Genomic DNA, 24,005 nt, shown 5'->3' on the forward strand with positions numbered 1-24,005 from the left:
GAAAATCTTCACGGTAAATGATAACAGCAAAACAGTTGCAGGATAAAGATTTATTAAAATCCTTGACCACGGTTTCGGTATATCTAAATATACCTTCATCAGAAGCAAAATACACCTGAGCAAGAAGACACCTTCAGTAACAAAAACTTAGCACCATAACTGAGAAATAAAAAACACGTGTAGCTTAAGTTACCGTAGAATTACCGAAGTATTACAAGCACAAAAGCTTTTAGTTACTTATTAAAATCACATCCTGCAGTAGAGATACATAAAACAATCGTGCCAAAGGCGTCGTCAGTAGTTAAAACATCATCTCCATTTATACAACATAATTATGAAGAGAAGTTAGACGCGAACACGGCATAGCATCAGAACTTCACCTGTGGACTAGCGTGAAGAGGGTGTGAAAGCCCTAGGGCAGACAGTTTCTCGGAGAGAGGGCACTTGTGGTATGCGTGAGACATTCGCGTGCATTAAAACCCATGGATACATGCTTATGGACATCAAAATTATTGAACGTTTTTCTAATTCATACCTTCTGTCTTAATAAATAAAACATATGAGAACCATTTAAAAAAACCTACGTACATTAGAAAGTATAAAACCAATTTACCTGCGTCCTAGTGCCAAGCAGATGAAGCTTGCGCTAGGTAACACATCAAACGAGAGAGGGCAACAATCTTGCGTAACTTAAAGACTAGAATACATACTAGCGAAAACAACAAAAATGTTATAGTAAAACAAAACCGTCTGTCGTCATGAATAAAACATAACAGAATTATTTAACCACACATACACATTGAAAGTCATGAACAGCAACCATCAAAAATACGTAAAATCTCAACAAGACAGGAAAGGCGCATCTCACCAACATCAACAGGCAAGAAAACTAACTTCTAGTCAGCCAGACTATATTACATTAGAGCAAAGAGGGGTTTGAAACTATCCAAAAAAATTTGTTTCTAACCTGCACCTGTTCATTAAGAATAAAACCATCTTTTTGAAACAGATGCTTGAAAATCTCTAATTCCTCGAGCAGATCCAGTTTTTAACTCTTACTCACTTCGTGTAGCAATTCTACGTCATCCAGTTTACGTGGCGTATGCTGTAAGAGCCATAGATGTTCAGCAAACGTGGAATTATATACATTTTCCCCATTTGTACCTAGCATGTGTTCTTTATATCTTACTTTAACGGGTCTACCTGTCTGTCCAATGTAATAGTTTGGGCAGTCGTTAAAAGAAATTTTGTAAACTCCGGATTTAGTGCCAAGTTCTTCCCGTGCCCCAGTAGTATGAATCACTCTTTGCTTCAAGCTATTATTTACGGAAAAGGTAACTCTGTAACCGTATTGCTTCTGTAGAAGTCTCCTTATCTTATATGATACGTTCCCCAAAAATGGAATAGAAATAAAGTTATTACCCTCACTATTTTTCGCCCTGTTTTCTCCTAAGGTAGAAACATTTTACAGCTGTTTTTTTCCTAAAAATTTGGTCACATAACTTAGGGTCGTATCCATTGTTAGTAGCTATTGATATGAACCCCAGAGCACCTAGGAAAAACACGAATACCCAAGTAATCCCTCGTCTACATGCCGGTGCTTATACTGTCGCATCCAAGTTGCGATACGTTAGATATACGCCGCAGCAACGTCCTCAAATAAAAATTTGTTGATCGCTCCTTATATAAAAGAGCAGCAATGAGTCTTTCTGCACATTAGTAAGCAATACTTTGCACTTATTAACGTTGACACTCAACTCCAGTTGTAACAAGCATCAACCTTCTCTTGGTCTGCTTGACAATGCAACTCCTTTAGAAAGGGTGGGCCAGAAGTCTAGAAGGTGTTACGATTGAGAATAACTAGGAAACCCTATAATGGCAGACACCCAACTGAGATTACGTTCCACACAATAGCTGTAAGGTACACTATGTGATCAGAAGTATCCGGACACTCCGAAAACTTAGGTGCATTGTGCTGCCACCTACCGCCAGGTACTCCACATCACTGACCTCAGTTGTCATTAGACATCGTGAGAGAGCAGAATGGGGCGCTCCGCAGAACTCACGGACTTCTAACGTGGTCAGGTGGTCGGATGTCACTTGTGTCATACGTCTGTATGGGAGATTTCCACACTCCTAAGCACCCCAAAGACAACTGCGAAGCGAAGTGAAGTGGAAACGTGAAGGGACACGTACAACACAAAAGCGTACAGGCCGACCTCGTCTGTTGACTGACAGAGACCGCCGACACTTAAAGAGCGTCCATCACACAGGAATTCCATACTTCTTCAGGGTTCACTGCAAGTACTATGACAGTTAGGTAGAAGGTGAGATAACTTAGATTTCATGGTCGAGCGGCTGCTCATAAGCCACACACCACGCCGGTAAATGCTAAACTATGCCTCGCTTGGTGTAAGGAGCGTAAACATTGGACGACTGAACAGTGGTAAAACGTTGTGTGGAGTGACGAATCACGGTACATGTTTTGATTGGCAGGAGAGCCAACACCGTGTTACTAGAAGGAGGCCGAAAGGCACGCGTTTTAGCTCACGCAGGTTGGCGTGAGGTCTGGAACAGGACAAGGAAATTAGAATTTAGAAAAACGGACGTAGCTGGTGGAATACTTAACTTTAATCCGTTAATGAAGAACGTCGGTCTTGCCGGTACATGATTCACACTATCAATGGTAACTGATAACGGCGCCTTGCTAGGTCGTAGCAAATGACGTAGCTGAAGGCTATGTTAAACTATCGTCTCGGCAAATGAGAGCGTATTTTGTCAGTGAACTATCGCTAGCAAAGTCGGTTGTACAACTGGGGAGAGTGCTAGGAAGTCTCTCTAGACCTGCCGTGTGGCGGCGCTCGGTCTGCAATCACTGATAGTGGCGACACGCGGGTCCGACGTACACTAACGGACCGCGGCCGATTTAAAGGCTACCACCTAGCAAGTGTGGTGTCTGGCGGTGACACAACATTCCTCCCCCCCAAATCGGCGTACGGTTGTGGCATAAGGCTTCCGCCCGCCGTGGGGAGGACCCCATGTTGACGTATGCGACGAGGTGGGGAGCCTAACAGCAGGCGAGGCTGTGCCACCCGCACCCTGCCATTCGGACCGCGGGGAGCTAAGAAACGCCTGAAAACCTACTCCAGGGTCCACGTCAACATGCGGTGTATTCGCCCACAGAGAGACAGGAGGGGCCGAAGGGTGACCGCCATCGGGCCGGGGCACCCGACGGGCGAAGACGACATATGGTCCGTAGCGGGCAAGAGTTCCATGTCGGAGGACATCCAGTCACGGAAAGCGATCGGCAGCACGTGACCCAGGAGGCGCCCTGCGGTTGCAGCGACGCGTCCACTGCGGGCGTAGCCGGCGGGAGAGCAGGCGGCGGCGGCGGCGCGTCGCCATGGGGCAAAATGGAAGGCAGCGTCGGTAACACCTGGGACTGAGGCGAGCCAGTAGATGGGTCCCCACGGCGCTGACCGGACGGCACCGTCGCTGAAAGCAGACGGCGAGCGGCAGATCCCATGCTCGTCGCCAATGTTTTGGTTGGCAGGAGAGCCAACACCGTGTTACTAGAAGGAGGCCGAAAGGCACGCGTTTTAGCTCACGCAGGCTGGCGTGAGGTCTGGAACAGGACAAGGAAATTAGAATTTAGAAAAACGGACGTAGCTGGTGGAATACTTAACTTTAATCCGTTAATGAAGAACGTCGGTCTTGCCGGTACATGATTCACACTATCAATGGTAACTGATAACGGCGCCTTGCTAGGTCGTAGCAAATGACGTAGCTGAAGGCTATGTTAAACTATCGTCTCGGCAAATGAGAGCGTATTTTGTCAGTGAACTATCGCTAGCAAAGTCGGTTGTACAACTGGGGCGAGTGCTAGGAAGTCTCTCTAGACCTGCCGTGTGGCGGCGCTCGGTCTGCAATCACTGATAGTGGCGACACGCGGGTCCGACGTATACTAACGGACCGCGGCCGATTTAAAGGCTACCACCTAGCAAATGTGGTGTCTGGCGGTGACACCACAGTACACAATGTGGTGATCCGATGGCAGGGCGTGGGTATGGCGAATGCCCGGTGAACGTCGTCTGCCAGCGTGTGTTGTGCCACCAGTAAAATTCGGAGGCGATGGTGCTATGGTGTGTTTGTGTTTTTCATGCAGGTATTGTCCCTCTAAGAAAGACGCACTGAAGTCTGTCTGCTAGGAAGTCTAGAATCTAGTCACAATGTTACTCCAGTATCCTACAGGCTTCTATTCTGGTTCTGATTTACAGGGTGGAACGGAGTCTAATGCCTTCCACAAGCCACAGAATGCGGCTTCGCCGTGGGCGCCATCATCTACAGTCGTCTGGATGTGATGGAGGACGAGTTGGAGCTGATTTTCACAAGATATCTGCTTCTAGAAGCCACGTGCATTATAGGGGAGATATTCATGCACAAAAAAAATAAAAACATAATAATACGTTAGCATAAAAGCGTTCCTCAATGCTGTAGCGGTCTGACATGAGCCATATAAGCCCATAATAAATGCAGTAGTCGACGACATTTCTTAACAAGTACTTTGATCAATGCGACTGTCCGCAGCGACTGTTTCACGCACATTATGCTGTCTGTTACTGCCATTTTGTAGTGTTACCCATATTTTCATGTTATCTCCCCACAACATCACCATTATCTAGTGTACAGGGTAATTACATATCCAGTCATATGTGGCTCTCGCCTATGTTCAATAACCACCCATACACGACATGTGGCAGTACTAGCAGTGGAGGCTACATAAAGCGTGTCAGGGAGTGGAAAACGAGGGGGGGAGAGGATGACGTGGAAAACAGTGCAGTTGTTATCGTAATACTAAAAGGGTATGGTCATTGGCTTTAGGATGGATACATTTTCGAAAAACTAAGTTTGTAAACTGGGTGGCGTAGTGGTTAAAGTTTCCCGTGATCGGTAAAGCAGCACTGTCCAAAAACGGTGCCGAGGCAAGTCGATGCGACATAGGTCATAGACTTCAAGGATGAACGACAGGTGTGGAGATGTGTGCGAGCGCATTGACGTACATCTATTGAACTGCTGACTTCCAAATAAATCAAAGAGCTACTAATACAGTGTCTCCTCAATGACAGTTCAGTGAACGTTGCTGTGTATTGGTCTCTGCAGAGACCAAAGCTGGAATTCGCCCGTCAGTACTGTATCTGGACTACTACTGAGTGGCGCCAGATGGCTTTTCAGATAACTCTCGTTTTATTCTCCAGGTGACACATGGCCGTTGGCCTGTACGACGTGAAAAGCACGAAAGCAAAGGGTCAAGGGCTTAGAATGGTATGTTATGGGCTGGGGAATGTTTTCGTGGAATTTCCTGGATGACCTTGTCGTTCTGGAAGGCACAATGGATCAACACAAGTATGCACCTGTCCTTGGCGTCCACGGCCATTCCTACATGCGGTTTGTTTTTCTCGGCACGATGGCATCTAGCAGCAGGACAATGGAATGTGTCACACAGCTTACAACGTACGTACGTCGTTTGAAGAGCACCGGAATCGGTTTATCGTACTGCCTAGCCACCAAAGCCCCAACCTCGAATCTGTGGAACCACTTCCATCGGGCTATTCGCTCGATGGTCCTCAACCGAGAAATCTAGCGCAGCGGTCTGTACGGCAAAAGGCAACTGGTGTGTGGTCACACTGATGTGACTGGACATTGTATGAAGTCCATGAAGCACAACAAAAAAATCGATACAGGTAATAGCAGAGAACAACTTAATGAATGTTACAGTATGTTAAAGACAAACTCTCAAAGTTTTTGTACAATGTTTATAAATGTTCTATGGGTCCAGTCTTTTTCACATGGCGCATACCTAATCGATGGTCCAATTCTGCCCGTTCAGGACGTAGCACATCAGGAGTGACGGTAAGGACACCTGCTGTAAACCGGTGTCGCAACTCTTCGAGATTCTGTAGTGGAGGTGTAACATGAACGCTGTTTAGGAAATCGGGTGCGAATGTGGGCTGGTGTTATTAGGTGAGACTGGGCGTCCAATAAGCACAAGGTTAACTGAACACGAGAGATGTATCCGCCTCAAACAATACAAGAAATCAGCAGTGACAGAACATCAGGAACAGTGCAGAATGAGGATCGAATTTCGAGAGGCCCGCGTAGTGGCGAAACAGCCGTTTAGTTTGAGGAGGAAGGCACCAGCCTCGGTGGCCGTGCGGTTCTAGGCACTTCAGTCCGGAACCCTGCGACCGCTACGGTCGCAGGTTCGAATCCTGCCTCGGGTATGGATGTGTGTGGTGTCCTTAGGTTAGTTAGGTTTAAGTAGTTCTAAGTTGTAGGGGACTGATGACCTCAGATGTTAAATCCCATAGTGCTCAGAGCCATTTGAACAATTTGATGAGGAAGTTTAGAGAGGCTATAGAAATAGCCAAGCGACCCAACAATATGAATAGAGAAGACGGGTACCGACTTCCAGCGTCCTGTCTGCCAGCAGTGACAGCTTTGCAGAACCACAGCTCTCGCAAAGCAACAGGATCGCGGTGGGCCACAGCGACGGGGGGTACAAAGAGCGCTGACGCGGCCTAGCCGATTCTAGGCTGTTAGTAAACAACGCTACGCTACAGTCGCCACTCAGTTTTCTATTCGCCGATTTCCACCAATGTCAAGCAATAAAGGAAACTCCAATGGAAAACACCTATTTCCGCCAATGACAACACCTAACGCAAAGGCAATAAAGTGAACTCCTAATACCCTTCCTCCTCACCGTCATATCCAATGACAGCACTCCTCCATAATATGTGATTAACAAAACTAGAGCTCATTCAGCAGTTAGCAATACACCCTGAGGAAGGCGCCTTGCAACAGTCGCCGAAACGTCGGAATTTTATAGTTGAAAATGCGGCTTCAAGCCCAGAATAATTTTATTCACTTGTTCTTTCTGTTTTCACTATAAGCTTTAAAAGATATCAGGAGTTGTATCTACAAGGGTTTTAATGCAACTTCTAAATGAATAGTTGACAAATTATTCTACTTTTCATCGGAGGAACTAGGAAATAAATACAGCATATGTCATCTAATTTCATATGAACGTGTTAAAGAAAACATGATTTAGCTGTGTAAGTTGTATGTTATATGTGAAGAAACCTCCCCGGTACTTTGTAACATGTAACGTGCTGAAGTAGTTTTTTGTTGTTGCGGTAGGCCATCCGAGAAATTTGAGGCCCATCAGATGGGTACTTAAGCGAACTTTTAAGCCTGGTGCCCCTAGCGACCGTCGTCTCTTCGGCCATAAATGGCCCTTCTCGTCTCCCACACGGTCCATTGTCTGATCAGACACGGCCTGTCGGCACGAAAGTTTTGCATCGCAAAGACATCAATCCTTCCTAAATTTCTTGTACGACTTCTCTATGCTGGTGTAAACTTTCTGTTGATCAAACTGGTAATCTCTTTGCACACTCGCTAGCGACTGGCAAGCACGTAAAATGCTTTGTCTGCCTGGTTCGCCGCCATCTTCAGCAACTACGGCCAGTGCGACCCTATCGGCGGTTATCCAAACTAACTTCCCGGTACCGTGTTTAAAGAAAAGCTTTGAGATATTATCTGTTACGGATCTATCATTAGATACGTTAAAGCCGGCTTCTGTGGTCGAGCGGTTCTAGGCGCTTCCGTTAGGAACCACGCGACTGCTACGGTCGCAGGTTCGAATCCTGCCTCGGGCATGGATGTGTGTGATATCCTTAGTTAGGTTTAAGTAGTTCTAAGTCTACAGGCCTGATGACCTCGGATGTTAAGTCCCATTGTGCTTAGAGCCATTTGAACCATTTTTGATAGGTTATTTGTAGCCACTTACCTATTTTCATGGGTCTCAAGAATCCCGTAGCTTACGAACGTTAGTTGTTGTTGTTGGGGGTTGTTTTGTGGGAAGAGACCAAACTGCGAGGTCATAGGTCTCGTCGGATCAGGGAAGGAAGTCGGCCGTGCCCTTTCAAAGGAACCATCCCCGCATTTGCCTGGAGCGATTTAGGGAAATCACGGAAAACCTAAATCAGGATGTCCGGACGCGGGATTGAACCGCCGTCCTCCCGAATGCGATACGAACGTTAGTGAATGTGACCTTTGTAGACGAATGTGAACATGATTTTATTGGGTGTTTTCAAGCAAGTATTTCGAAACTAAAGCTTTGTGTTTACGTCTGTCTCTGTTCCAGAGGTAGGTGCTAGTGACGACCCGTGTGCGACTACTTACGCAGGCGCTGAAGTTTTTTCCGAGCCCGAAACGAGGGCTCTGAGGGACTACATTCTGGCGAACGCCGATCGCATCAAGCTTTATCTGACATTCCACAGTTATGGACCTGTAAGTACTGACTCGGCACATGCTTGTGCCTCTCCTCGTACATTTCTTGCTCACTCTTTAACACTTCAGTAAGGAAGAAGATCAACTTATACAAATAAGATTGGTTTGCCAATAATCTCTCGCTCATTCTGATTAAGTATAGCTGTGCTTTCCTTAATTCATTTTATTCGAAATCCTTCCACAGAACGACCCTCGACTCGATCCAAAATAGTTACTCAACTGAGCTGTCGTGAAGTCGTTAATAACGGCGGTGTCGTCGTCGACACGATGTTACGTAGTGAAACTCCTACTTTCCTTATTCCTGTGCATGTCAGGATGGTAGCAAGTGAGCATCCGGGGTGTTTTTCCTACACGTAAAATGACAAATGCCAGGATTCAGAGAAAAAATGGGTTTTATTCCCAAGAATTACCACTAAGGGACACAATGTTCATGAAAACTAGCTACGGCCGCGGCCTGAACCGCACATGCTGCGGAAAGAGCCTTTTGCCATCAGTGGGAAGGACTGGTGGACACGTCCAGGGGTAAGGAAGCTGGCAGGCAAGAGAGCGACCCGCTGTTGCAGCCGCTACGTCGCCGACTCTCCTGCGTATCTAACGTGACGGCTCCCTGTCCTCCCATTGGCGGATTTGAGGCAGAAAGTTCGCTTCTGTCACTCAGAAACACCGTTTTGGAGTCCCTAGTTCAGCGTAATAGGGTGGCAGCCGACTACACATACTGCGGAGTGGTTTACGTAACTGCTCGTGCCATTGCCTGAAGCTAAGTCAAAGCGATGGAAGTAGAATACAACAAAATGTTTTAGCATTATTACCCGTTACCATGTACATCCATTCTCTCTGAAAGAGTCGATAGAAAGGTCAAAAATATGAACATAATAGTAATGGAAGAGAAAACTCCTCCAATTTTGAAGAATCATTTACTAACATTGTTCTGTGGCCTTCAACCCGAAGACCGCTTTGTTGCAGCTGTCTAGGCTGTTCTATCCTGCGCCAACATTCTCAGCTCTTTATAACCACTGACACTTAATCCATATGAATCTCCTTACTGTATTCATTCCTTGTTCTCCCTCTGTAATTTTTATCTATCACACACTCCTCCTTTACCAATCTGACAATTCTTTCATCCCTCAGAATGTGCCCTATCAGTTGGTCTGTGTTTAGTCACGTTGTGCTATAATTTCCTTTCTTGTCCAAACCATTTATCGTCCTTGTTTCATTTCTGTGGTGTCACTGCCCGACACCACACTTGCTAGGTGGTAGCCTTTAAATCGGCCGCGGTCCGTTAGTATACGTCGGACCCGCGTGTCGCCACTATCAGTGATTGCAGACCGAGCGCCGCCACACGGCAGGTCTAGTCTAGAGAGACTTCGTAGCACTCGCCCCAGTAGTACGGCCGACTTTGCTAGCGATGGTTCATTGACTACATACGCTCTCATTTGCAGAGACGACAGTTTAGCATAACCTTCAGCTACGTCATTTACTACGACCTAACAAGGTGCCATATTCAGTTACTATGAATGTATACTGACAGATAATATTGAGAATCATGTACCGTCAAGAGCGACGTTCATCATTAATGGATTAAAGGTAAGTATCAAACTAGCTACGTCTGCTTTCTCAATTCTAATTCCTTGTCATGTTCCAGACCTCGCGTCAGTATAGTTCTTCCCTCCTCACGCCAGCCTGCATGAGCTAAAACGCGTGCATTTCGGCCTCCTCCCGTAACACGGTGTTGGCTCTTCTGCCAACCCAACAACTTCCATACGTGGCTACATTCCAGATAATCACCTTCAGCAAAGGCATTCTAACAAATCTATATTCGATGTCAGCAAATATCTCTTCTTGAGGAACTCTTTTCTCGCCATTGCCAATTTACATTTTATATGCTCTCTACTTCGGTCATCATCAATTATTCTTTTGCCCAAATAGCACAACTCATCCACTACTTTTAGTGTCTCGTTTCCTAGTCTAATTCCGTCCCCATCACCTGATTTATTTAGACTACATTTCGTTATCCCTGCTTTGTTTTTGTTGGTGCTTCATCATATATCCACCCTTCAAGGCGCTGTTCATTCCGTTCAACTGCTACTCCAAGTCCTTTGCTGTCTCTGACAGAATTACCATGTCGTCGAGAAACCTTAAACTTTTTATTTTTTCTCCATGAAGTTCCTGCTCTAAATTTTCCTTTGATTTCCTTTACAGCTTGCTCAATGTACGATTTGAATAAAATCATCTCACTCCCTTCTCAAGCACTGCTTCCCTTTCATGCCCTTCTACTCTTATAACTCTTGTATGGTACCTGTATAAGTTGTAAATACCCTTTTGATCCTTGTATTTTACTCTGTCCACCTTCAGAATTTCAAAGAGGGTATTCCAGTTAACGTTGTCAAAAGCTTTCTGTAAGTCCACATACGCCATAAAGGTACGTTGGTGTTTCCTTAAGCTATCTTGCAAGTTGCAGGGTCAGTATTGCCTCGCATGTATCTACATTTCCCTAGAACCCAAACTGATCTTGGACCAGGTGAGGTGCTACCGGTTTTCCCATTCTTCTAAGAAAATTCGTATTATTATTTTGCAAACATGCCTAATTTAATTGATAGTTCTCTAATATTTAGATCTGCAGCACTTGCCTTCTTTGGAATTGGGATTATTACATCCTTCCTGCATTCAGAGGGTATTTCGCCTGCGTCATATATCTTACACACCTAGTAGGACAGTTTTGCCATGGCTGGGTTTCCGAAGGAGCTCAAAAATTCTGAGCGAATGTTGTCTATTCCAGGGCCTTTGTTTCGTCTTACGTCTTTCAGTACTGTCAAATTCCTCTCACAGGTATCATACCTTCCAACACATTTTCAACTACTTGCTCTTCTTCTATAATACAGTCTTCAAGCTGTAAAGCCTTTGTAAATATTCCTTCCACCTTTCTGACTTCCCTGCTTTGGTTAGTACTGGTTTGCCATCTGGCCTCTTTATATTCATACAGCTGTTCCTATTCTCTCCGAGGTTCTTTTAATTTTCTTTTAGGAGGTCTCTATCTTTCCGTTAGTTGTGAATTCTTTTACATACCTACGATTATCATCTAGCAATCCCTGCAATGCCATTTTGCACTACCTGCCAATCTTAGTTTTTGGTGTCTGTAATTCCTTTCGCCTACTTCATTAGCTGCATGTTTATACTTTCTCCTTTCATAGCATAGCAAGATTTACGTTTTTAATTGCTATTGATCTGATGCAATTAAATTTTCCTGAAGACACATTGTCTCAGAAGCTTAAGTAATGGATTAACATTTTTACTAAGGTTTGGACTTGGACGTGGACCTCCTGCTAGCTAGGCAGATGTGCTACTCCATCCAGCTGTGTGTGTTGTACTGGACAGTAGATGTGCGTAGTAAGCAGGAGACTCGGGTTGAACACCGGGCCTTGACACAAATTTTGCTTCATTGCTTCAGCTTCTATCCTTATCGAAAATAAAGTTGAGACACAATATGTCTCCACAAAAATGTAATTATATCAGATCAATAGACCACCTGCACCTAGGGTAAAGGCAAAATTTCCCCATTACGTAAAAACCTGGGGTGCTATTCCAGTATCGAACAGCCCCGCCAATACTGAAGATTTATTCCGTCTACTCACACGAGACAACTGGACAGGAAATGCGGGGAGGTACAGTCTGTCTGTCTGTAAACTGAAAAGCCAATGGCGCTCGTAGTGGGGAAGACGCCTTTCCCAGACAAACGCCGCATCTGCCGTACAGGATAACTAAGAATCAATTTGCCCCTCTAGCAGTTTAGAACAGTTTACAGAAATATACACAGATTCTGACCATATGCTCTTCTTAGGTTCATGTTGCATACCATGTAGCGTTGACGCATTTTGTGTAAAATAAATGTACCTTGGGCATGTCCCCGCACTGCATTGTCAGTGATTCGTAAGAGTACTGTGGTGGGTCGGCATAACATTGAGACACCCTGTAGTTGTTTTTTGTGACGTAGTGGGTTAGGGAGAGTGAGAAATCACCTGCTTGACTTTCAATTTGTAGAGCTATGGAGCAAGGAAGTGCGTGAACATAATTCAGCAGTATTCATTCCCACGCGCTTCTTACCCCACACATTCCCCCCCCCCCCCCCCCCCCACCCATTCGTTCTGTTAAAACCCTGCAACGCAGTTTATCTCTTAATATGGCTCTACTGCACTTAGACATCGTACACACATTTAATATTTGTTTTAACCCATTCAATTTAAACACAAACATTTATTTTGTACCGTTCAAACAATATTTAGAATAATCTGCTATTTTTCCATCCTCTGCCATGTGGAAAATTTGAGTCCTAGAAAAAAAATTAACTGTCTCTTTTCCGTAGGAAATTTAATGTAGTTTGATTTTGTACTGGGAAACATTTTCGCTAATAGCCGCGGCTTTCTAGTTATTCGGGAAAACATAAAAAAAGGTGACGTTTAAACGCCACCCTCTCGCAACGCTCACAGCCTAGAGGTCAGGATTTTCAGTATCTTGTTCATGATGCCCCCACCCCCACCCTCCCCTGCCGCCTCTACCACTGTACAAAATATGTGATTACGCGATCTTTTCCCCCTAACCGACCCGTTCTGGTTTTGGTTGACTGGGCTATTAATGAAAGGTAAATTATGTGCATGAGGTGTTCTGACAAGTACGACAGGGCCAATTGATATGAAGAACAACAGCGCTAAATTACTGAAAAAGATACATATATGCACCATATTCAGGATGAGAGCAATAAATTTCACCAGCACACCGAGCTTCAACTAGAAAACTTGGAAAAGTAATGAATTTGTTCTTTTGAGTCTAATAAATATTTAAACACTAGATGTAATTCTTCGTTAGAAATAAGTACCAAACTTTTCTCTTTCATACAGGTAGTAACATCCATACTCTAGGGAGTGGAATTCTGAGCTTTTCTTTTTAATGGTTCCGACTGATTTGAAGAAGATTGTCACATTATATTCTGAACTGGCAATGTCATCTCAGAGAGACACCTCAAGCAATTTTCATAGTTATTTGTTCAGTATGCCGTAATAATACACCTACAATGGTCTGTTAATGACTGAAACGTCTTGTTTCTGTGGCTGTGAGCAACCATATTTCAGCGATGTATCTCTTCCTTTACTTATTTTTACCCATACATTCGTCTCCCCGCCTTATTATGCAGAGAAACTCCTCATGCCTTATACCATCTTTCTACTTAACTGTCACTAGTATTTTGTGGCACCACATACTGAACACTTAAATTCTCTTCTTTTGAGGTGGTAACATAGGCCTTGATTCACTTCCGTGTTATGATGTACTACATATTCCCAGATGTTTCGTCCTCAAATTAAGTGCTATGTTTGATACAAATAGGCTTCTTTCGGCCAGGAACGCCCTCTTCGCCTGTGCCTATTATCCAACTTGCTTCATCCATCACGCGTTATTTGCTTTCAAGGTAGCAGAATTCCTTCACTACTGCCGGCCGGAGTGGCCGAGCAGTTTTAGGCGCTACAGTCTGGAGCCACGTGACCGCTACGGTCGCAGGTTCGAATCCTGCCTCGGGCATGGATGTGTGTGATGTCCTTAGGTTAGTTAAGTTTAAGTAGCTCTAAGTTCTAGGGGACTGATGACCTCAGCATTTAAGTCCCATAGTGCTCAGCCATTTGAACCATTTTTTTTCCTTCACTACCACATGTTTTTCACTTTTGATATTGATTTTGCTGCTAATTTGATTACTACTCATCCTCACTACTTTCTTCTTTGCTTGATTTACTCCCAGTCGATATTCTGTGCTCATTAGACTGTTTATTCCATTCGGTTTCACTGTGGGCAGCAATAATGAACCCTATCATTCAGTCCTTTCACAATGAGCTTTCATCACACTTCTGAATATTTCTTTTAATTCCATCATTCCTTCTTTGATAAAAAGATTTAACAGTAGTGGAGAACGACTGGATTCTTGCCTTACGTACTTCCTAATCCTATCATTCTTAGTCTACCGCATCATTCTTTTTGTGTATTCTTAGTTCTGGTCCGTTTCAACATTACCCGTCTTTCCCTACATGTTTTACCTAAATTTTAGGTCATCAAACATGATGCACCTGTTTGTTATCAAATGCGTTTTCGAGTTCGACATATTCAATGAGATTAATTTGACTCCTCTTAAAATTTGCCTCCATTGTCAAGGGAACATCACAACGGCCTCTGTGGCACCTTTACCTTCCCTGAAGCCAGATTGAACGTCATCTAAGATATGTGGGGTCTTTTTCTATTCTCCTGTGTATTATTTGTATCAGAAACTTGGAGTCATGAGCATCAAGCTGACTGTGCAATAATTATTTCTTCCTTCACCCCTTAATATCAGCTGAATTGTTTGGATGATTTTGTTCCGAAAGTCGGAGGGCGTAGTTTGAATGTCACAGACTCTACATTCTAACTGGAGTAATCGTTTAGCTTCCACTTTCAGGAATGATTTTACAATGTCAGAAAGTATATTATTAATTCTGTCTGCGTTTTTTTATCTAAAGTTTTTCAAAGCAATGTAAATTTCTGGTTATAATACTCGATTACCATATTTTTCCAAATCGGACTCATTTCTTCTTGTATTACCCGGTCAGAAAATTCATCAGCTTCGTAGAGGCCTTCAATGTACTTGTTCCCTCTATTGACCTCTGCTCTGAATTTAAAAGTGGAATTAATTTTGCTCTTAAGGTTTACGCCTTTTCGTTTAAATTTTCCGAAAGCTATTTGCGCTTTTCCATATGCTGATCCTGTACTTCCGTCGACGATGGTTCTATTGCAGATCATATGACCTCCCGTTGCTCAGACCTTTGACAATACTTAATCCTATTCAGTTGTAGGGGGACTTATAGTTTAAAACAGGCTCCGAAGCCCGGTGCAACTTGGCTTTGTTCACACACACGAAGCATCGACAGATGCAAGAACAAAGAAAAGGAATTGTATGACCCATTGATGATGCCGCCTCAGGTTTATTGAGTTGTAATCGTACAGTTACCCGCTCACCCATCGAGTCTTGTACATCTGCATCTACAGAAAAAACGTAAAGTGCAGGGCAGAGGGTTCCTTTGGTATTAGTAGTAGGTTATCTTATGGCTAATTAATGGAGGGAAGCATAGAAGTTTAATACTGTACAGAGGAATTGTCTTTGTACTAAAGAGTACAACTAGTATTCACTGACGAATCATTTGAGTCTTCATAGTCTCCTGGTGAACGATGTGTATCTACTTGAAGGATACTCATTATTTTCACGATGACAGTCTATTTTTGGAGTTATTTAAGTAGGTTATTGAAATATATTAGATATATTTCCTCGATGCGTTTATCAGCATTACCGTTTGATTCTTTCACAAAAGGTAACATGTTCACGCCATTCTCACTGATCTTAAGGCATATTCTGAATATCACGAGCTAATCAGACCTGAAATTGCCCCTACATGATGAACACGGTTGCATTATAGACCGCACAAATGTTTTTGATGCTATCTCTTTCGTGGTGAGGCTGCAGTTTCCTACAATTTCTCGTTACACTGCAAACAAAACGAAGCTTTAATTTTAATTTGCCTGTAACAGTGATTATGTCGCAGTTCTACTTCAGATCCACGCACATTGCGGCTCGCAGGTATTTCTAAGATCTGACGAAGTCTGATTTTGAGCCATTCATCATGCTGCCCAAAGCTGCTTCATGTTTCACGGAATGCACAGCTCTACATCTGACTTCATTAGGAGCTGGTTGTCCGCTTGTAACTTAGATTGATATTTACTGAACACCTGCCTGAAAATTACTACCATTCTTTGGAAGCACTCCATCCTCTTCTTTCCTTTCCTTTCCTTTCGACAGTAATTATTTCAAAGGTTCTGAGCTTATTTTAACTTTTTGCACAATATGCCAGTTTCTTGTATGTGGAAAAATAAAGACTGTGTAATTTCTATTTCAGATGATACTTTACCCGTGGGGATACACCACAGAGCCGCCTGAAGACTGGCAAACACTGGTAAGCTGCTTTCTGGCCCCTCTTAATATGAAGCGGGTGATTATAAGTACTCGCAAAGTGCAGCTACTCATGGAAGTCTAGTGTGGGCTATATTTATCGTATGGCAGCGAAACTTGACACGTATGTAAATGCGTTAATTTGGAATCGATTTACGCTGGGAAAAAAATTGTTCCAAGGTTGGCCATTAGATGCACATCTGGCGCTGTACAGAATCTCGTCGACGTCTTTGGTGCTCTTATTGAACAAACTTTGTAAATGGCGATAATACACTACTGGCCATTAAAATTGCTACACCACGAAGATGACGTGCTACAGACACGAAATTTAACCGACAGGAAGAAGATGCTGTGATATGAAAATGATTAGCTTTCAGAGAATTCACACAAGGTGGGCGCCGGTGGCAACACCTACAACGTGCTGACATGAAGTAAGTTTTCAACCGATTTCTCATACACAAACAGCAGTTGACCGGCGTTGCCTGGTGAAACGTTGGGTGATGCCTCGTGTAAGGAGGAGAAATGCGTACCATCACGTTTTCGACTTTGATAAAGGTCGGATTGTAGCCTATCGCGATTGCGGTTTATCGTATCGCGACATTGCTGCTCGCGTTGGTCGATATCCAGTGACTGTTAGCAGAATATGGAATCGGTGGGTTCAGGAGGGCAATACGGAACGCCGTGCTGGTTCCCAACGGCCTCGTATCATTAGCAGTCGAGGTGACAGGCACCTTATCCGCATGGCTGTAACGGATCGTGCAGCCATGTCTCTATCCCTGAGTCAACAGATGGAGATGTTTGCAAGACAACAACCATCTGCACGAAGAGTTCGACGACTTTTGCAGCAGCATGGACTATCAGCTCAGTGACAATGGCTGCGGTTACCTTTGACGCTGCATCACAGACAGGAGAGCCTGCGATGGTGTACTCAACGACGAATCTGGGTGCACGAACGACAAAACGTCATTTTTTCGGATGAATCCACGTTCTGTTTACAACATCCGTGTTTGGCGACAACGCGGTGAACGTACGTTGGAAGTGTGTATTCGTAATCGCCATACTGGCGTATCACCCGGCGTGATGGTATGGGGTGCGATTGGTTACACGTCTCCGTCATCTCTTGTTCGCACTGACGGAACTTTGAACAGTGGACGTTACATTTCAGATGTCTTAAGACCCGTGGCTCTACCCTTCATTCGATCCCTGCGAAACACTACATTTCAGCAGGATAATGCACGACCGCATGTTGCAGGTCCTGTACGGGCCTTTCTGGATACAGAAAATATTCGTCTGCTGCCCTGGCCAGCACGTTCTCCAGATCTCTCACCAATTGAAAACGCTGGTCAATGGTGGCCGAGCAACTGGCACGTCACAATACGCCAGTCACTACTCTTGATGAACTGTGGTATCGTGTTGATGCTGCATGGCCAGCTGTACCTGTACACGCCATCCATGCTCAGATTTATTCAATGCCTAGGCGTATCAAGGGCGTTATTACGGCCAGAGGTGGTTGTTCTGGGCACTGATTTCTCAATATCTATGCACCAAAATTGCGTGAAAATGTAATCACATGTCAGTTAAAGTGTAATATATTTGTCCAATGAATACCCGTTTATCATCTGTATTTCTTCTTGGTGTAGCAGTTTTAATGGCCAGTAGTGTAATAAAATAAACATTATGCTTTTCTGAATCTCTAAAATTCCCTGTCCACACCCCGTTCGTGATCCATTTCTAATTGAATAATTACTATATGTTTCTTGCATTCACAGCACCAGACTTGTACCTGGTGGCCAAGAATGGAACTAATGTTTTCTCTGCGTAAATCGGTTCCGAATTAACATATTAGCGTATTTATCAAGTTTTGCTGTCTTACGATAATTACGACCCACACCGCATCTCTGAGTGTACCTGCACTTTAATTGTAGCCACATAGTATCATGCAGCAGATATTCACTAGCTTAAATTTCCCTCTAGACAACGCCTTATGCTGTCGTCATTATCATCACCATTATCAGTGTTCTGCTCTAGGTCAGGTCTTCCCATGTAATTCTCCATACAGTCCTGTCATTTGCTACCCTCTTTTTTTTCTCATAATCGTTTCCTATCATGATACTATCCACCACTTGGCATCTTCTGCGTCCTCTTCTCCTTCCGTTCACCATTCCTTCGCTAGCATCCATCAGTAAACAATCTATCAGCTAGCGCCCAAGCCAAGTGTATTTCCTCTTCCAGATTAAAACAACCTGTTCTCATCCAGTAACCAAGGCAACGGTTCTCTGTTCTCCCACTCTTCCCAACAGCTTCTCGTTTCTCACCTTGTCCGCCCATTTCATGCCTTCCAACCTCCTCCAAATCCACATCTCCAATGTTTCTATTCTTCTCTCTTCCTCTTTCCTCAGCGTCCACATCTTAGCTCGGTGTAATGCCACGCTCCATATGAAGTACTTCCCCAATATCTTCCTCAGGACACTGTCCATGCTTCCACACAGACCCTCCTCTTCTTGTTAAATGCTTCTGTGTCAACTGTAATACATGTCAACTGTAATACGTGTTTTCACATCGTTATTAAATCTCACGTCGTCCTTATGCCACAACGATTTTAATGCCGCAGGACGCACTGGGGAGACTCGCCAACGCCGCGCAGGTAGCAGCCGGAGCTCCCAACTACACCGTGGGGACTTTCGCGGGCGCCATGTGTACGTACCGGTATATCATATGTGTTTTTGTGTCGGGACAAGCTCCCGCAGCTATAAGTTTCTTTACGTGTACAGTAACCTAAATGTGTGCTTACCATTACGGTTTACAAGCTCACGAGAAAAATTAGTAGCCATCACGCTAACACGTTAAGCCTGCCGTCAGTCTCGTGGGACTGATAGTGTACTTTTCGATTGGACGAAGGCAGTCGTCGAGAATCAGAGTTCTTTTCGTGCGGACGACGTCAGTGCATGGGAAAGCCAGTGTCAGCGTTCGAAAACAAAAAGTGTGAGAGAAGTGAAATGGAAATCGAGCACTAGACACAACGGGTTCATGCAACGGTTCCATGCACATAGTAATCGCCACATGCTTTATAGGGGGTAGGACGCCAAACGGGTCGACTTGGAGCAGGAGAGGAGCCAAAGGACATTTTAATTTCCACTGTCTATAGTTTTACATATAAATTCATAAAATTCTGTCAGCATGACCTGGAAGGATTCGGAATTCGCATTCATAGCAATGGAAGTTCAGAAACGTAGCAAAATAAAAATTTCTACACGTGAAATTTCATCATTTTCCACTAACTATTGGCTGCATTTGTTGCTATAGATACAATTTTCTTAGATATATTTTCCACAGCGTACTAACCATACTTACAGGAGTATGAAACCAGAATTTTCTAAATCTGTTAAAAATTGTAGTAAAAATTGAGCCAATTATCCATAAAATTTCAGTCTTTTTTCTAAATATGAAGTTCAAAATATAACAGCACATTCATTTTTTCATAAATTAAATAAATTCTAGAGTTTCGTTCACCTGTAGGTATGGTTTGTATGCTGTGCCAAATTCATCGAAGAATCTCTCTTACCTATAAAGAAAAGTGTACCTATAGCAACAAATGCTGCCAATAGTGAGTGAAAAAACGTCACATAAAAAAGTTTGTTTTAGAACTTCCATTGTTGAGCGTGTGAATCCTGAATCCTTCCTAGTCATGCTGACAAAGTTTTATGAATGTATTTGTAAAAGTATAGACAGTGTCCTGTGGTGCCTCCCCTGCTCAGTCGGCCTGTTTGACGTCCTACCGCCTTAAGACATTTGTCCCACTTCGAGACGAGACAGTCAGTTCATATTCTGTAAAACGCGGTCGCCTGCTGACAGATCCACATCCGCACCAGCTCTTGCACTTCCTCTTCCGACTGAATCCGACGTCCACGCATGTCTTTCGCCTCGCCAAAGACTCTAAAATCCCATCGTGAAAGATCCAGGCCGTACGGAGGATGTTGCGGCGTTTCGCGATCAAACCGCTGAAGCGTAGCCTTCGTCCGATTCGCAGTGCAGGGACGGGCGCTACGGTGTGCAACTCTGCTCGTCGAGTCCCTCGAATGCAGAATCACAGCCAATGTGCGGCGCTACGAAGACACTATGCAGAAACCGTGACGCGTCGTAAAGTCAAAATGTCCAGGAAAGCTGTAGGACGAAGTCTCCCTGTTGCGCGATAAGGGCCGCCCCCCACACTGCTAACCGGACGGAGGCTACACTTCGGCGGTTTGGGTCGGGAACATCTCCTTACGGCCTTGATCTTTCACCGTATGATTTTCACGTCTTTGGTGGCCTGAAAAAAGGCACACGAGGGTGTCTGTTTCAGTAGGACGGGCAAGTGCAAGAGTGTGTGCTGATGCCCGCGTTTTGCAAAATAGAAATTGGTCGTTTCATCACACAGTGGTATAAATGTATTAACATGTGTGGCGATTGTCTTCGTGTGGAATCATTCTATGGGCCCGTTGTGGCGGGAGTTACGTTTTCATTTGACTGTCCCTTAAAACTGTAATGAAGTTAATTAAAATATTTAGTACAGAGATGGGGTTTAGACTTCCACAATTTACAATAGGTAAGTACTGCCCGTTTAGATAACTTTCTAGCTGCTGTGCACCCGAATGGTTTTAGCTACTTGTTTCAATACTGACTGGAATTCCGTCTTCTGAATCTCGTGTCAGCGCATCTATCAACTGTGTCCGAAATATTGTGAGCTACATTTTCCATCCCCTCGCATCTTGGAATACATATAACACATTCGCCACATCCTAAAACAGATAGAATGCTGATTTTCGATACAATTTTACTGTCTCCCTCGATGGAGCACAATATGTACTGATCTGATCAGTAAGATCAACAGGAAGAAAGAAAGATTGGGTTAATGTCCCGTAGGCATCGAGGTGATTAGAGACGGAGCACAAGCTCGGATTGTGTCAAAAGTATATGGAAGGAAATCGACCGTGCCCTTTCAAAGGAATCCTACCGTTCTTCACCTGGAGTGATTTAGGAAAATCATAGAAAACCTAAATCTGAATGGCCAGACACGGGTTTGAACCGTCGTCAATAAGGTAAACAGCTTTTCTCATATTATGTTCAGTAACAATTTTTGGATTTCCAAAATCCGTAGCCGGCCGCGGTGGCCGTGCGGTTCTAGGCGCTGCAGTCTGGAACCGCGGTACTGCTACGGTCGCAGGTTCGAATCCTGCCTCGGGCATGGATGTGTGTGATGTCCTTAGGTTAGTTAGGTTTAAGTAGTTCTATGTTCTATGGGACTGATTACCTAAGAAGTTAAGTACCATAGTGCTCAGAGCCATTTGAACCAAAATCCGTCTTCTGGATGTCACTTTTCCCATTTAACTCGAATACCTGGTCGAAAGAACCAACGCTTCTTTTCTCTTTCATTTCAAGACCACAATTCCCAGGACAGTTCTCGTTCGCAATCACTTCTGGCTATTTCAGTTTGTTCACTACAATTTCTATGTGAATTCCATTGCAATTTAGACGAAGAGTACCAACCACATGCGTATTCTTTGTCATGAGTTTGCCTGTCAAATCTCTACTGGTATACCGCTTATCGGTTTAAAGGGTACCTGGTGGTGAGGTGAAACTAATCTCCACCAGCCGTTGTGGCCGAGTGGTTCTAGGCGCATCAGTCCGAAACCGCGCCGATGCTACGGTCGCAAGTTCGAATCCTGCCTCGGGCATCGATGTGTGTGATGTTCTCAGTTAGGTGTAAGTCTGGGGGACTGATGACCTCAGTAGTTAAGTCCCATTGTGATTAGAACCATTTGAAACTATTTTGCTCAGCGATGCGAAAGCATCCGTCTAGCCCTGTTTTTAATGGGTTGATCCTTTACATTATCTACAAGTTCCTGATTAATCTCCCGTTCAAACTTCAGATTAAATGCATGATATTCTAGTGATGTTCTATAATGACATATTATAGCGAGGTTTGGGGTCACAACGAGATATATTAATTTAAGGAACAAAAAAAAAAAATCCAATAGTCACATATTACGACAGTACATAGCAAGTAGTAATTAGTTGAAAAAGTTGAAGTGGGGACCTTTTCAAACCGTTGTAGCTTCCTTTTCTCTATTGTGAGTGGGCTGATTATCAGAACAGATTGCTAACTCGCTATCTTGGGGAACAGTGGTCGCCGGCCGCGGTGGCCGTGCGGTTCTGGCGCTGCAGTCCGGAACCGCGGGACTGCTACGGTCGCAGGTTCGAATCCTGCCTCGGGCATGGATGTGTGTGATGTCCTTAGGTTAGTTAGGTTTAAGTAGTTCTAAGTTCTAGGGGACTGATGACCTAAGAAGTTAAGTACCATAGTGCTCAGAGCCATTTGAACCAAAATCCGTCTTCTGGATGTCACTTTTCCCATTTAACTCGAATACCTGGTCGAAAGAACCAACGCTTCTTTTCTCTTTCATTTCAAGACCACAATTCCCAGGACAGTTCTCGTTCGCAATCACTTCTGGCTATTTCAGTTTGTTCACTACAATTTCTATGTGAATTCCATTGCAATTTAGACGAAGAGTACCAACCACATGCGTATTCTTTGTCATGAGTTTGCCTGTCAAATCTCTACTGGTATACCGCTTATCGGTTTAAAGGGTACCTGGTGGTGAGGTGAAACTAATCTCCACCAGCCGTTGTGGCCGAGTGGTTCTAGGCGCATCAGTCCGAAACCGCGCCGATGCTACGGTCGCAAGTTCGAATCCTGCCTCGGGCATCGATGTGTGTGATGTTCTCAGTTAGGTGTAAGTCTGGGGGACTGATGACCTCAGTAGTTAAGTCCCATTGTGATTAGAACCATTTGAAACTATTTTGCTCAGCGATGCGAAAGCATCCGTCTAGCCCTGTTTTTAATGGGTTGATCCTTTACATTATCTACAAGTTCCTGATTAATCTCCCGTTCAAACTTCAGATTAAATGCATGATATTCTAGTGATGTTCTATAATGACATATTATAGCGAGGTTTGGGGTCACAATGAGATATATTAATTTAAGGAACAAAAAAAAAAAATCCAATAGTCACATATTACGACAGTACATAGCAAGTAGTAATTAGTTGAAAAAGTTGAAGTGGGGACCTTTTCAAACCGTTGTAGCTTCCTTTTCTCTATTGTGAGTGGGCTGATTATCAGAACAGATTGCTAACTCGCTATCTTGGGGAACAGTGGTCGCCGGCCGCGGTGGCCGTGCGGTTCTGGCGCTGCAGTCCGGAACCGCGGGACTGCTACGGTCGCAGGTTCGAATCCTGCCTCGGGCATGGATGTGTGTGATGTCCTTAGGTTAGTTAGGTTTAAGTAGTTCTAAGTTCTAGGGGACTGATGACCTAAGATGTTAAGTCCCATAGTACTCAGAGCCATTTGAACCATTTTTGAACAGTAATCGGGGTGGGGTGGGCGGTAGCAGAACTCATCTAAGAATCCCATTTGTACGTCAGATCCACCCTGGGCACAGTGCGTGGAGGTACGGTGATTGCGTCGTCATAAAATTTTTCAGAAGGTGATTTATTCTAGAATAGTATCTCACCTTGGCGACAATAATATCGTCAAGAAATCACAGTTTGGGTTTCAGAAGGGTTGCTCTACTGGGTTTGCCATTTACATGTTACACCAGATATTACAAACA

The 24,005-nt window shown here is 44.1% G+C and overlaps 1 protein-coding gene across 1 annotated transcript in view; it reads left to right on the forward strand.

Annotated features, from left to right (window-relative positions):
• LOC124796141 (carboxypeptidase B-like) overlaps positions 1-24,005 on the forward strand; it is a 170,723-nt gene that overhangs the window by 132,689 nt on the left and 14,029 nt on the right. The window contains exons 6-8 of the mRNA XM_047260233.1: positions 8,204-8,349; positions 16,305-16,361; positions 18,969-19,053. Coding sequence (XP_047116189.1) covers positions 8,204-8,349; positions 16,305-16,361; positions 18,969-19,053 — 288 coding nt within the window. The remainder of the gene's footprint in view (positions 1-8,203; positions 8,350-16,304; positions 16,362-18,968; positions 19,054-24,005) is intronic.

The sequence above is a fragment of the Schistocerca piceifrons genome, chromosome 4 (genome assembly GCF_021461385.2).
Source record: "Schistocerca piceifrons isolate TAMUIC-IGC-003096 chromosome 4, iqSchPice1.1, whole genome shotgun sequence".
In the NCBI taxonomy this organism is placed as follows: Eukaryota; Metazoa; Arthropoda; class Insecta; order Orthoptera; family Acrididae; genus Schistocerca; species Schistocerca piceifrons.